The sequence below is a fragment of the Antrostomus carolinensis genome, unplaced genomic scaffold (genome assembly GCF_000700745.2).
Source record: "Antrostomus carolinensis isolate BGI_N321 unplaced genomic scaffold, ASM70074v2 scaffold19197, whole genome shotgun sequence".
Classification (NCBI taxonomy): domain Eukaryota; kingdom Metazoa; phylum Chordata; class Aves; order Caprimulgiformes; family Caprimulgidae; genus Antrostomus; species Antrostomus carolinensis.
Genome location: NW_010329700.1, coordinates 102639 through 114764, shown reverse-complemented (window position 1 = coordinate 114764; position 12126 = coordinate 102639). Strand labels below are relative to the sequence as shown.

Below are 12126 nucleotides of genomic sequence, written 5' to 3'. Positions count from 1 at the left end.
AACCCAATCTATTCTATGATTCTATGAACTTAATGGAGTTGTTCTTTGAGGGTTTGGTTGGGGTTTTGTTATGTGGGTTTTTTTGGTGTAGTGTTTGTGTTTCAGTTCAGTTTTGGGAGTGTTTTTTGGGTTGTTTGATTCCCCCCCCCCCCCCGTTTCTTCCTTCATTGTTTTATTTCTTCTGAAAATCTTTGGAACATGTTTCTGTGAAATCAAGTGAAGGGTTGTGGGGAAAATATTAAAGTTGTTGAAATTCAGGGTGGATACCATACCTTAATGAAACACTGCCTCGTTTCCTTCATGAGAACCTTTGCTTTTGGCTTTGGAAACTGCCTTCTCAGCAGAAGAGAATGGCTTTAGATAGTTTATTTTTATGTAAGGGGATTGTAGCAATGGTGCTCTAAAACTATGGAGAGTTGAGAGTTTTAAGTAATGGGCTTCTCCTGCAACCCCAGTACCTTTCCTGGTCATTCGAAGAGACCTTTAATAACTAGGCACAACAGAGTACGGTTTGCTTTAGCTCTGAATTTTCTTACTGTAATGAGTGTAATCTAGAGTGTAACCCCTGAACTACTGAGTTTGCATTGTTGGAAGCAAATGTTTAAATTTATTGCCTAATAGGAGGAAAACAAAGCAAAATTTCTGTGCCATTAAAAAACCCATTGAACCACTTGGGTATAGGGTCTTTGTCTGTATTTTGAGGTGTTTGTGGAGGAGACAGGGAGAACAAATACTTTTACTAGGTTTCTTTTTTTTAAGATGGCAAAGGAGAAGTTAAAAGTGAGGAGGAAGAAAAGCGGCGAATTGAAGCCAGAAGAGAGAAGCAAAGGCGCAGAAGGGAGAAAAACAGTGAAAAATATGGTGATGGATACAGGTTTGTGCTGTAGATTCTGTCCTGTGTGCAGTATTTTTCTTCTTCTTTATCCTTCTGTGAGAATGTCTTCTTTCCCGAAAGATTGTTTGGATTGTAAAACCAATTAGAGAAATAAAATGCAACAAAGAAATGACCAAAATACCCACTCCTTGCCACCCCCTAAATCCTCCATCCCCAAAACAAAAACCTAACCCAAACAAACAAAAAAACTCAAACCAAAACCCAGCACCCAGATCTTCTGGCTTAGAAGACAGGATGTTTCACTGGACCTCTACTGTATCAGAAAATACACGATTTCCTAACCCCTTCTCCCCTACAAGTGCATCAGTGCACACTTGAGAAGCAGCTTAGAATGATACTGCTTTTGAAGTATAAATTTTTGAAGTATATATTTCAGTTAAATAGACCTTCATGCTGATTTAATAAGTTGTTAGAAATTGGCTTTATTCTGGGTTTATATGTGTGGTGAGCTAGCAAAACGATAAGTAGATAGTTCTGTAACTTTTCTTAGTCTTGCCGCAGCCGAGTGGGCTAATTTCCAGCACTGTACAAAACTGTTCTATGTCTGTGCAGTATATGATCATAGCATTAGTGTTTTTTCCTCATTGTACTGAGGAGGCCATATTTCCTTATAAAGATTATATAGGTTTTGTATAGAAAATTAGCTTTAAATGAAGTCTTTTAACTATTTGTAGTTAGGAAATTGTAGACTGGCATGACTGAGAAGTATTACAAAAGGTGACACAAACTAGGGACCTGCGATAGATATACTTAGGGAATAATGTGACTTTTAAATGACTAGCTTCTGATTTCAGTAATTTTCATATTCTGCAGAGATAATTCATTATTCTGAGACTGGCCTGATTTATATTTGGCTCTTGTAGCAGTTACCCTTCTTAATAGTAACATACTGGAATTTTTTTTTCTTTTTCACTTGGACTTTTTAAAGAATGTTTTTCCTATTCCTTTTCTAATGAGATTTGTCAAGTCCTCATGGTTCTGAAGGGAGAGGGAAGAATGTTTCTTTAGTGGTAATATTATTTAATGTGTTTCTCTTGATAGAATGGCATTTACTTGCTCATTTTGCAAGTTTCGAACATTTGAAGAAAAAGAAATTGAGGCACATCTGGAGAGTGCAGCTCACCAGGAAACTTTGGATCATATCCAGAAGCAAACCAAATTTGACAAAGTAGTGATGGAATTTCTTCATGTAAGACAACTGTTTTTTTATTTGTATAATGCTTTTACATTAGAATGTAGTTACAATTTACTATTTATCTTCAAAATATGCTTAATTTATCATCATTATTCCTTTTGCAGATGACTTGATGCAGCATATATTACTAAAAGTTGAAGCAAATTGTCTGTAAAATAGTCTAACTTTTACAATTAAAGTACTTAAGTGTTACTTTAGAAGTAACAGCAGTTAATTACTATTTATTACAGAGCTGTTCTGAGTAATATTTTAAGTATAGGTGCCTATTGGAATATAAACAATTATACATCAAATGTGTTACAATTTCTTTCTGATTCTCTCTAGGAGTGTATGGTCAATAAATTCAAAAAGACAGCTATGCGTAAGCAGCAGACAAGTAACCAAACGGAAAATGCTCAAGCTGCTGAAAAAGATATAATGGAAGGCGAGTAATGGTTTTTATGTGAAAGTGCATACTGTGGAGCTCTGCTTGGCCTTTTCTACTTTCATTCTTCTTCAAATTTGTTAAATGATTGGTTTAAAAGAATTAGTTTTCATGTCTTTTCTGTACATGGTTGGGATTCCTTGTTTCATTTTTGATATAATGTGGAATGTAAGCACAGTGGGAGATAACAAACTTTATATTTGCTATCCAGGAAGCCTTGTCAGAAAGTAGGATAATGCTGTGCTAGGTACTTGATAAACAATTGTGGGCTTTGCCACAGTCTTATTCAGTATAATGCATGAGGAGGGGCAACAGGTAGATTGAGTGAAAGAGAGTGTGTAATAAAGCAGTCAGGTGATAATGGTCATATATGATGACAAGGATATGGATTATATAAGGGGTAATTGCTGTGGTTTTGGGGGACACTGACAAAAGGAGTAGTTTGAGCACTTTCTTGGCTACCCAAGATGCATCTTGGCTTGATTTTTTTTTTTTTTTCCCCTTGGCTGTCCTACAGGCAGTTTTCTAGAACATTTGTCCCTGCCTTGCTCTGCCATATCCTTCCCCTTTATCCTTTGCTTAAGGACTTTCAAAAGATGTGCTAGAGCCAGAGGAGACATCTTTTGAGTACTTTTACTTTAGGCAATAATTGTATTTGAATATTACCTTAATTTGAATTTAAATGCTAAAAGCTACATAAAAATGGATATAGCCAACATCTTAACAGTCTCCCAAATTCTTTTTGTGTACTTGCCTTAAGTACTGGAGGGCCTGTTTGCCTATATGATCAGAACGTTCTGTTGTCAAGTGCATATCTAAATTTGTAAGAGGAATTGGATTCGTGTGCTTCTTCCTGGTGGTAAGGGAAGGCAAGAAAATAAATTAGTTGTTCTTGTCAGGGATAAGGTAAATCCAACTGCTTCAGTGAAGATTTGTTTGTTTCTTGTATCAAAATGTGTATTATTAAGGATATTAGTTATTGTTGATTTTAAATAGGTAGCATTTTTGTACATTAAATAAATAGTTTAATTTGATTGTTGTATCACTTTTATTTCCCTCTATCTAGGCAGGTAGGTGTTCATATGCCATACCCTTAGGCAGTAAACATAATTGCCTGACTCTGGTATATAGTCTGTGGAGAACAGTTGGAGCATTCAGGTGAAAAAAGTCCTCCTTCAACATTGTCTTCGGAGCCTAATTTTGATGCCTGAATTTGGGTGAACATTCCCCAACAACTGAGAGCTCTGATTTTCTGCTATAAAACAACCAGTCCTCTCTTCCACTTCCCTAGAATAACACATTCTGTGTTAATGATTTGTTGCATCTTCCTTGGCAGGAGTTACAGCTGATGACCATATGATGAAAGTTGAGACTGTTCACTGCAGTGCTTGCAGTGTGTATGTTCCTGCATTACACAGCTCTGTTCAGCAGCACTTAAAATCTCCTGATCACACAAAAGGAAAACAAGTAAGATATGACATATTATTTAAAAAAAAAAAGGGAGGGGGGTGGCAAGCGTAATCTAATAGTAGGTGAGAAGTGTTATGGTACTTGGTGCAAGTACTTTGTAAGTTCTTGTTGGTATTGCTTGCTCTCTAGAAAGCTAGAATGCCCTTGTTACGCTTTGTAAACATAATGTCCCATGAAGTATGCAGTGCCTAAGTAACCCCAGTTAATGTAATACTGGTGTGCTTAATACCTGACAGCAGTAAGTCCTGAGAAGGTTACTAGGAATGACTTCTCTATTTTATCAGAACTTTTTTTTTACTGCCATTAAGTGTTGGAAAGATCTTTGTTATGCAGATTTCAAAACATAGTACATATGTTTCCAGCAAGATAACAAACCTGGTGTCTTTTTTTGCTTGGCTATTATCTTTTTAATTCAAAGAAAAGTGAGATCGGTTTAGAATTAGCAGTAGTATGAAATTGGTCCCTGTTACAATTTATTATGATGCACTTTTAAGGTAGAAGGGTTGAAAGAGTAGCATGAGTGGAAAAAATCACAGTTGTCATAGTAAGCAAGATTGCCAAAGTAATGTTTTGTTTAGATATGAGCTTCTATGATGGAATATCATAGAAGCATAGAATGGTTTAGGCTGGAAGGGACCTTTAAAGGTAGCCTGGTTCAACACCCCTGCAATCAGCAGGGACATCTTCAGAAATGTGTGATGTTAGGCTGTGATGGAAAAGCATGCATGCTATCTGTACGTGAGAACAGGTAGCTGTGCTTGTAGACAGGTGTGTGGTTGTAGTTCATTATGTAAGCAGGACGTGAAGATATCTTTTGATCAAGCTAAAGCAACAGGCTATAAACACTACCAAACTTAATTGAGCTTATTATGTGGTTTGGACTTCAATGTGAAGAAAGAACATTTCATGCTGCAGTGTGTTCATTATTTTCCTTACAGAAAATGACCATGAATTCAAGCTTGTGTGACAACTGGAATTAGGTGTATGACAATTATTCACTGTAAAATTTTGTTTCCTAGGCATACAGAGAACAAATAAAAAGGGAGAGCGTTCTTACTGCCACCAGTATCTTGAATAATCCTATTGTCAAGGCACGATATGAGCTGTATGTGAAGGTAAGATGCAAATGGAAAAAATGTCACCTGTAATGGTTGCTGTAGCCCTATTTCCTCCATGCTGATGGAGTTTAACCTCAGTGCTCTGTCTTCTGTTTCTGCCTTCTAAGTAGCTCACAGATGGAATATATACTTTTAACATACTTTGCTCAGATTGTTGTATTGGATAACTCCGGTTGCAGAAAAAATTACCACCTTTAGACTTACCAGCTTTTGGATTTTGTTTACTATTTATATGTGTATCTAGTCAATTTTTAATTAGGTGCTCTTATTAAAAAAAAACCAACAAAAAACAAACAATGAAACCAAGCTTTGGGAAGGCATTAATTTTGTCATTAATTCTGTATATAATACTAACTGTAGAGCACAAACCACTTTACAGATGAGTCAGTTTTTACATATAGAAGCAAAGGCTCCAGCATGTGGCTTTGTATTGAAGTACAGTGCACATGCTACTCAGCTACTTTTATTCCATAGAATTCCTAGGATTCATGGCAGCATACAAAAAATTAAGGCTTACAACAGTAGTTGTGATCAGAGAACGTACGTGAATTCATTTTAGCAAAATATGGGGTTTTTTTTCTTCTGGCTCAACGAAGTTGCTTTTTCTGTAGTACCATTGTTGGCTGTTCCTGGTAGTTACTTTTAATTGGCTTTTAATTTTGCCTGTGCATAAATCATAGACACTTTCAGACAAAGCAATATTGTGTTGCGGAAATATGACAAGGTATGAGCCAATGCAGAAGTTAATTGTGATTTAAAATGTCAAATTAGTCATGTCCTGCAAAACTGTGTATGGTTGGGTGCATGAATCGGTTTCAGACAACTATTCTTTGTCTGTTAAGAAAAGGTAGCAAATGGCCAGATACTGCAGCCTGGAGTATGTGTGTATTTCCAGCCATCTCCTCTGGTGTTCCCTATGTCCTGGTAGGTGTGTGCCTTGTCCCATACAGCCCTCTAGTGGGGATTGGTACAAGGGGGAATGGAAATTTGCTATTCCTCAGTTGGAAAACTGAGGAAGAGAAGATTTTCAAGATTGTCTTCACAAGGACACCACTGACATTTTCAGAATGCCTAGCATTTTTGTTTCCTGGGGTGGATGGAACTGAGTACACTTTCAGCAGCACCTGCTCAGTGAGACATATCTGGCTTCTGGTTATGGAAATCCCTTTCATTCTTACCCAAATGTATCATCAATTGCAGACTGAAGGAGTCCAGTTTTATTATACACCATGTGATGGATCAGAGTATGTGATGCATGCTTTTGGTGCCTCTAGTCTTCCAGGAGAGTGGGAAATCCTTGTTACAGCCAAAAATAGCTTGCTTTGAGATGAAGGGTAGACTAGCACACACACACAGGGCTGCCCCCCTTCTCCCCCCAAACAGCCAAACGAAGAAAATAAACCCCCAGAACACCCAGACTCCACATTGTTTTGGAAAGTGTTGTCTATCCTGCATATGCAGCATGGAAGGAGGAAATTCAGAGCAGGGTAGACCTGCAAGGCTGTTGCATAGATTTGTAGCAAGTTGCAGAGGCAGGTCATCAACATCAGAAATGCCTTTGACAAAAGAGAAGAAAGTTGCAGGTCAGCACCTCCTGATTTTTATGCATCCCTGTTGAAACTGTTTTACATGAACCAAAAAGAGAAGATTTTTATTTTTCTGTTACGCTGCTGGATTTCTGTGTGCATACTGGGAAGTTTGGTTTTTTTAATGTGTGGCCTAGAAGAGGTGCATATCCCAATCAGAGTTGAATTAGGAAAAGTTATTTTCTGTTGGGGCCTGTACTGCCTTCTAGGACCACATCCTGTGGAGAGCAGTAGACATCCACTTCTACCACAACTGGTACTTGGCACCCATCTTCCCCCACTGTGGTTTTGTGTCAAAAGTTCTGCTGAAGTCATTTTCATTACCCCATGGAGCTACCGAGTAGCTGCTTGGAGGATGACACTTTAAGGTAATTTGCGTTGATTGACTGGCTGACACCTGGCAGCAGGTGATCAGTTTTGAGGATATTTGCTGCGTGTTGCGTTGTATAAGGCTTTTCAAGGTTCAAGGCTCTGCCTAAGGTTTGACTGAAAATGAGGGAGTGGATTATGACTTCTGGTCTGGAGTAAGCTATTTGACAAGCAGTAACTGCTGTTTTACTTGGGACACCTTGGCCACTTCTTTTGAGTAAAATGCCATTCTGCCCAGTGCATAATGGAAAATCTCTTTTGTCCTTTGATTTAATCTCCCCATCTAGGGACTTCTCCACAGGTTGGTTGCTGTATGTGCAAAAGGAAAGGAAGCAAACATGCATCCATTTTAAACAAACTTACAGCTTCAAATGTGTTGTTGTACAAACACTCAACTTTCCTTTTTTTTTTTTTTGTTTTTAACTGCATATTTCTAGTTTGCACTGTGAAAAGGAAAACAAAATTATTTTTGGCTGTAAACGTTTTCAAACATTTTCATGTTTAGCCATTTAATTGTGAAGTCAGTTTTATATTTTCAAATTTCACAGCAAAATCTTTTTAAGAAATAAATGCAAACTTTGTGTTTATCTGTATGTGCTGAATGAGTATGCATGCTTGAAATTGAATCTTTCAGCTAGTTCTGTAAGCTTGAACACATCAGCTGTAGCAAAGGCGTAAAGGCTAAATTGCTCCTGGTAACTTTCACCGAGTTAAGCTATTTTTTTATTATTATTATTTTTTTAACATGATAAAGGTGCCTGTGATGTCCGTTGATAAATAGAAGGATCTATCTGGAGTTAGCCTAGGATAATACCTCATATGTTGTGTGTGGGTTTTCCGTTTGTTTCAGGCCACTTGCAATTAATATCCCAGTTCCATGGAAGACAGCTTCAGTAAATTAGATTATGGGCTTTAGAAGAGCTCCTGTTGTTGATAAAGGCTCTGATCTTTGTTATGCTTCTGGTCAGTGACTGGAGTTATGAACAGAAAGGAAAAAACAAAGGTCCAGATAGGGCTTGACAGTGGTTGTTAGTGCCACAGCTGATGGTGAGAGCAACAAAAATCACAATGGTGGGGAATAGTTTTTCTGGAAGCTAGCCTTAATTTTTTTAATGCAACTTCCTTGGATCTGTTAGTGTTAGCATAACTCAGTCATGTGTACTGTTCTTGCAGTCTTCTGCTGTACCCCACTGTTAGAACTATTATTTCATGTATCGTGTCTTCAGTCACAAAATGCTGCTTCTGTTCCCTGGGCTGCTGTTGCTTTGGAGCTGGTGTCTGCATTGCTGGAAAACACTCCATTCAGTTTCCAGAAAACTACTGTATCAGAACTGAGGTTTACAGCTTTCAAAATCTGCATGTGATATTTATGATCCTAATGGTGCTGGTGACCATCTTCTATGCTATTTTATTCCATTGTTTTTTTCAGTTCCTAAATTTGAAAATCCAATTCAGTGCTGAAATTTACAGCATATTGTTTGCATCTTTCACTTCTCCTTATTCTCTTACATCCATATTGTAAAGAAGGCGGGGAAGGGGGGAAATCCACTGCAACTCACCTGCAGACCACTTGGAAACAATCATCTTGGAAGTTTTATGAATCTGTATCAAGTCCCTTTATAATAGGGAGGAAAAAAAGACGATCTTGTTTCTCAGGCAAAAATTTATCACTTGGTGAAGCCATGACTATCTCTAATCTTGGACCATTTAGACGTTCCTAGATAGGATAATATCTGTGATTAAAAGCTGCTTGGATGTTGCTCAAGAAAAGCATCATAGAGGTTGATGTTTTCTATCATTGCATCCCAGAACTCTTTGGTCATATGTATTAGTGAAGGCACTCTAAAGTTTATCAGTTAGATAGGCAGACTTTGGCATCTTTTTGGGTCAAGTTTGTGAGACCTGTTATAAATAAACATAGAGTGGTTTCTGGGGACACTTGATTCCCAAAACTTTGGTTGTAAGTACTAGTTCACAGTCTTAAGCTTTCTCTGCAATTTAAATATTCTAGACACAAGGAACCCAAAGAATGCATCTCTTGGGAATAAACTACTTACCTACTTGTGTTTTTATGCTCTGTAGGCATCATGAAGTCTTTCTGCAGCTGTTCAGTGGTGTGCCTGTGTTTTTGGGGGCTTTTTTGTTTTGTTTTTTTTTTTAAAGCCATCTGGGAAGACGGGACCAGTGTGGCTGTCAAAATCAACTAGCATCAAAATGGGCTCTGCATGCTGTGCTGGATGCCTCTGATGCTGCATCACTGGAAAAGACCACAGTGTTAGGATCTTCCCCTTGAGGGCAGTAACTTTTTCCTTAGTTTGTGAACTTGAAAAGTGCATTTTTCTCTGAAAAAACAGTTGGGGAAAGCAACTTTTTTTTGTTATTATTATTGTACAGAGATCTGTTCAGCCAGAAGTAGTGTACTGAATCCATTTCTGCTAGGCTAGCCAGAAGTGACATACTGTCTCCACAGGAATGAAGTGTAACAATTTTCTGTAGCTTGTCCCCAAGAGTCAGGGACTGTCAGAAGTTGTCTGCAGGAGTGTGGAAGTAGTCCTTTTAGAAGTGTATTCTTTAGTTACAGTTCACCATTATGCCTAGCCTAGACATGAGAGGATTTTAATCTTCCATTTTGTGTCAGACTTAGAAAAAGGCTTCTGATATCCTTGTGAATCATTTTCAGAGAAAGACCACCTTTTGTTTTCTTTTGCTAGGAAACAATGCTCTCCATTATGCCATATGAAACTCTTAATATACCTGTCTTCCCTCTCTAATGTCTACTGATGAGCACGCATTTGAAGCAAACCAGAGGAAGTCTTCTTAACTTAGTAATTAGCTTAATTATCTTTTGTGATAGTTTGACTTAGCTGGCAGCCAAACAAGACACAGCCACTTGCAGCCCCCCGCCCCCTTCCTTCCACCCAGGGAACTGGGGAGAAAACTAGAGGGGTAAAGGTAAGGAGACTTGTAGGTTGAGACAAGAACAATTTAATAATTAGAGTAAAAATAAAATTAAAATAATAAGAATAAGAGTAATAATGATAAGAACTATATATGTGAATGATGCAAAGTACAGTTGCTCACCACCCGCTGATAACGATCCCGGAGGAGCGAAAAGGAACCCCAGACCCGAAATCGCAATCCCGGAAAAGCGAGCCTGAGCAATTCCCGAGAGAATCCCCTCCTTTCCGGTCAGTCCCGGTTAATACACTAAACGTGACATAATATGATATGGAATATCTTATTGGCATATCCAACTGTCAGTTCTGGGTTTTACTAACTACTACACTTTTCTCCACTCCCCACTTCCAGTCTTCTGTTCTTGGAAACTGCCCAAGCACAGTGTCACACAGAATCACAGAACATTGGGGATTGGAAGGGACCTCAAAAGATCATCTAGTCCAGTCCCCCTGCCGGAGCAGGAACCTAAATGAGATCACACAGAAAGGCGTCCAGGCAGGTCTTGAATGTCTCCAGAGAAGGAGACGCCACAACCTCCCTGGGCAGCCTGTCCTTGGAGTTATCAACATTGTTCTCATAACAGTTCTCACTGAAACCAAAACACAGTGCTTTCTAGCTACTAGGAAGAAAATTAACCCTATCCTAGCAAAAATCAAGACGTCTTTGGAAATCCATGTTCCTGTATGCAAATGTGATTGAAAATATTTGGCTGAACCCAAGGAAAATGGCACTACAGGCTTTACAGGCAGAAGGTCTTTGGTACTTCTATCCAAAATGGAAAGTAGATGAGTGCAATTTTGGGGACTTGCACTAATCCTTATTGAATTACGGTTTGGGTGCTCAGTCTTTTTATTTTACAATGCCTTGCATTGATGTTGGAATTGAATTGATTTAGGCACTCGCTTTTCTGTATGATTTTTTTCATGAAACAGTTTACTGAGCTAATAAATATTTTTGGTATTTCAGTGTTGGATACTGTAACCTATTCAGTGAAATACTTCTTGGTGTTCCATAGCCCCATGGTACTTGACAGTAATAGTGGATCATCTCAAAGTGGCATGAGTTTTAACTGAGATGTTGTTCTTTATTTTTTATTGATTATTCATAGTTCTTAAATATCTGAAACAAATTATGAGTTTTATGTTGTGTGTTTTCAATCTTCTTCAGGGTGAAAATCCTTTTGAAATTAATGATCAGGCTCAGGAGCAGCAGACAGAAGAAGAGGAGAAACCTGAGGAGCCAGCTGAGGGTGAGGAAGAAGAGGAGGAAGAGGAGGAGGAAGAAACTGAAGAGCAAACTGACTTCACTTTAGACCACACTGAAGATAACTAAATGCAAGAAAATTAAAAGTATATTGAGGGGGGGCAAAACAGCTTTTTATTTCTGCTCTAAAGTGGCTAAGACTTTTTAATAGTCTCAAATGAAGTTGTTGAAGATTCCCCACCTGATGCATGCATTCCATTCCATGGAGAACTTGTTTATATGATTCCTCTGTGTTTCTGATTTTGTTTAAAATGAAATTAAGACTATTTTAGTTGAGCTTTTTATAGCAAACTGACTGTTAAAGCTGATTAAAACATTGTGTTGTATATTTTTTTAAGCATCCTATTTTTTTGATGTGTGTATTGAAAGTTGGCTATAATAATTTTTGGTCTAAGCAGTTGAAAAGAAAGGCGGGTCTGTGGGGTAAATATATTAAATGCTGTATGGCATAAGCTTGTCCTATTTACCTCTTAGTACAGAATGAGTAACTTCAAAAATTGTGCTGTTGAGTGTGGCTGTTTCGGGGACTGCATTGCACTCTGTATAATAGAATATGTGTTATAATATGCCTTTTAGCTTTTTGTGATAAGATGTACCAGTTTGTAGCAATAAAACACTTAAGAAATGTTACTGTTTAAAGTGTCTGTAGTTAAGTATTTCAGGTATTTCCTCGTGCTGACTACCAGATTGGTTTAAAATCAAATATTGATTGATATTATGATTGAAATAATTTAGAATTTGTAGTTGCATGACTCATGTTATTTATTGCTGGTTTTTAATGTATTCAGACTCCACCTACCAGGACAGATATGCACGTTTGCCTTCATAGTGTTCCTAGGGGAAGCATG

The 12126-nt window shown here is 37.9% G+C and overlaps 1 protein-coding gene across 1 annotated transcript; it reads left to right on the top strand.

Moving 5' to 3' along the window:
* Positions 1 to 751: 751 nt before the first annotated feature.
* On the top strand, positions 752 to 11905 carry LOC104528622 (DBIRD complex subunit ZNF326). The gene is made up of 6 exons (XM_010172675.2): positions 752 to 874; positions 1937 to 2084; positions 2415 to 2514; positions 3851 to 3981; positions 5004 to 5099; positions 11183 to 11905. The coding sequence occupies exons 2-6, from the start codon at positions 1938 to 1940 to the stop codon at positions 11345 to 11347; spliced, it is 639 nt and encodes a 212-aa protein (XP_010170977.2). The 5' UTR covers positions 752 to 874; position 1937; the 3' UTR covers positions 11348 to 11905.
* Positions 11906 to 12126: the final 221 nt, after the last annotated feature.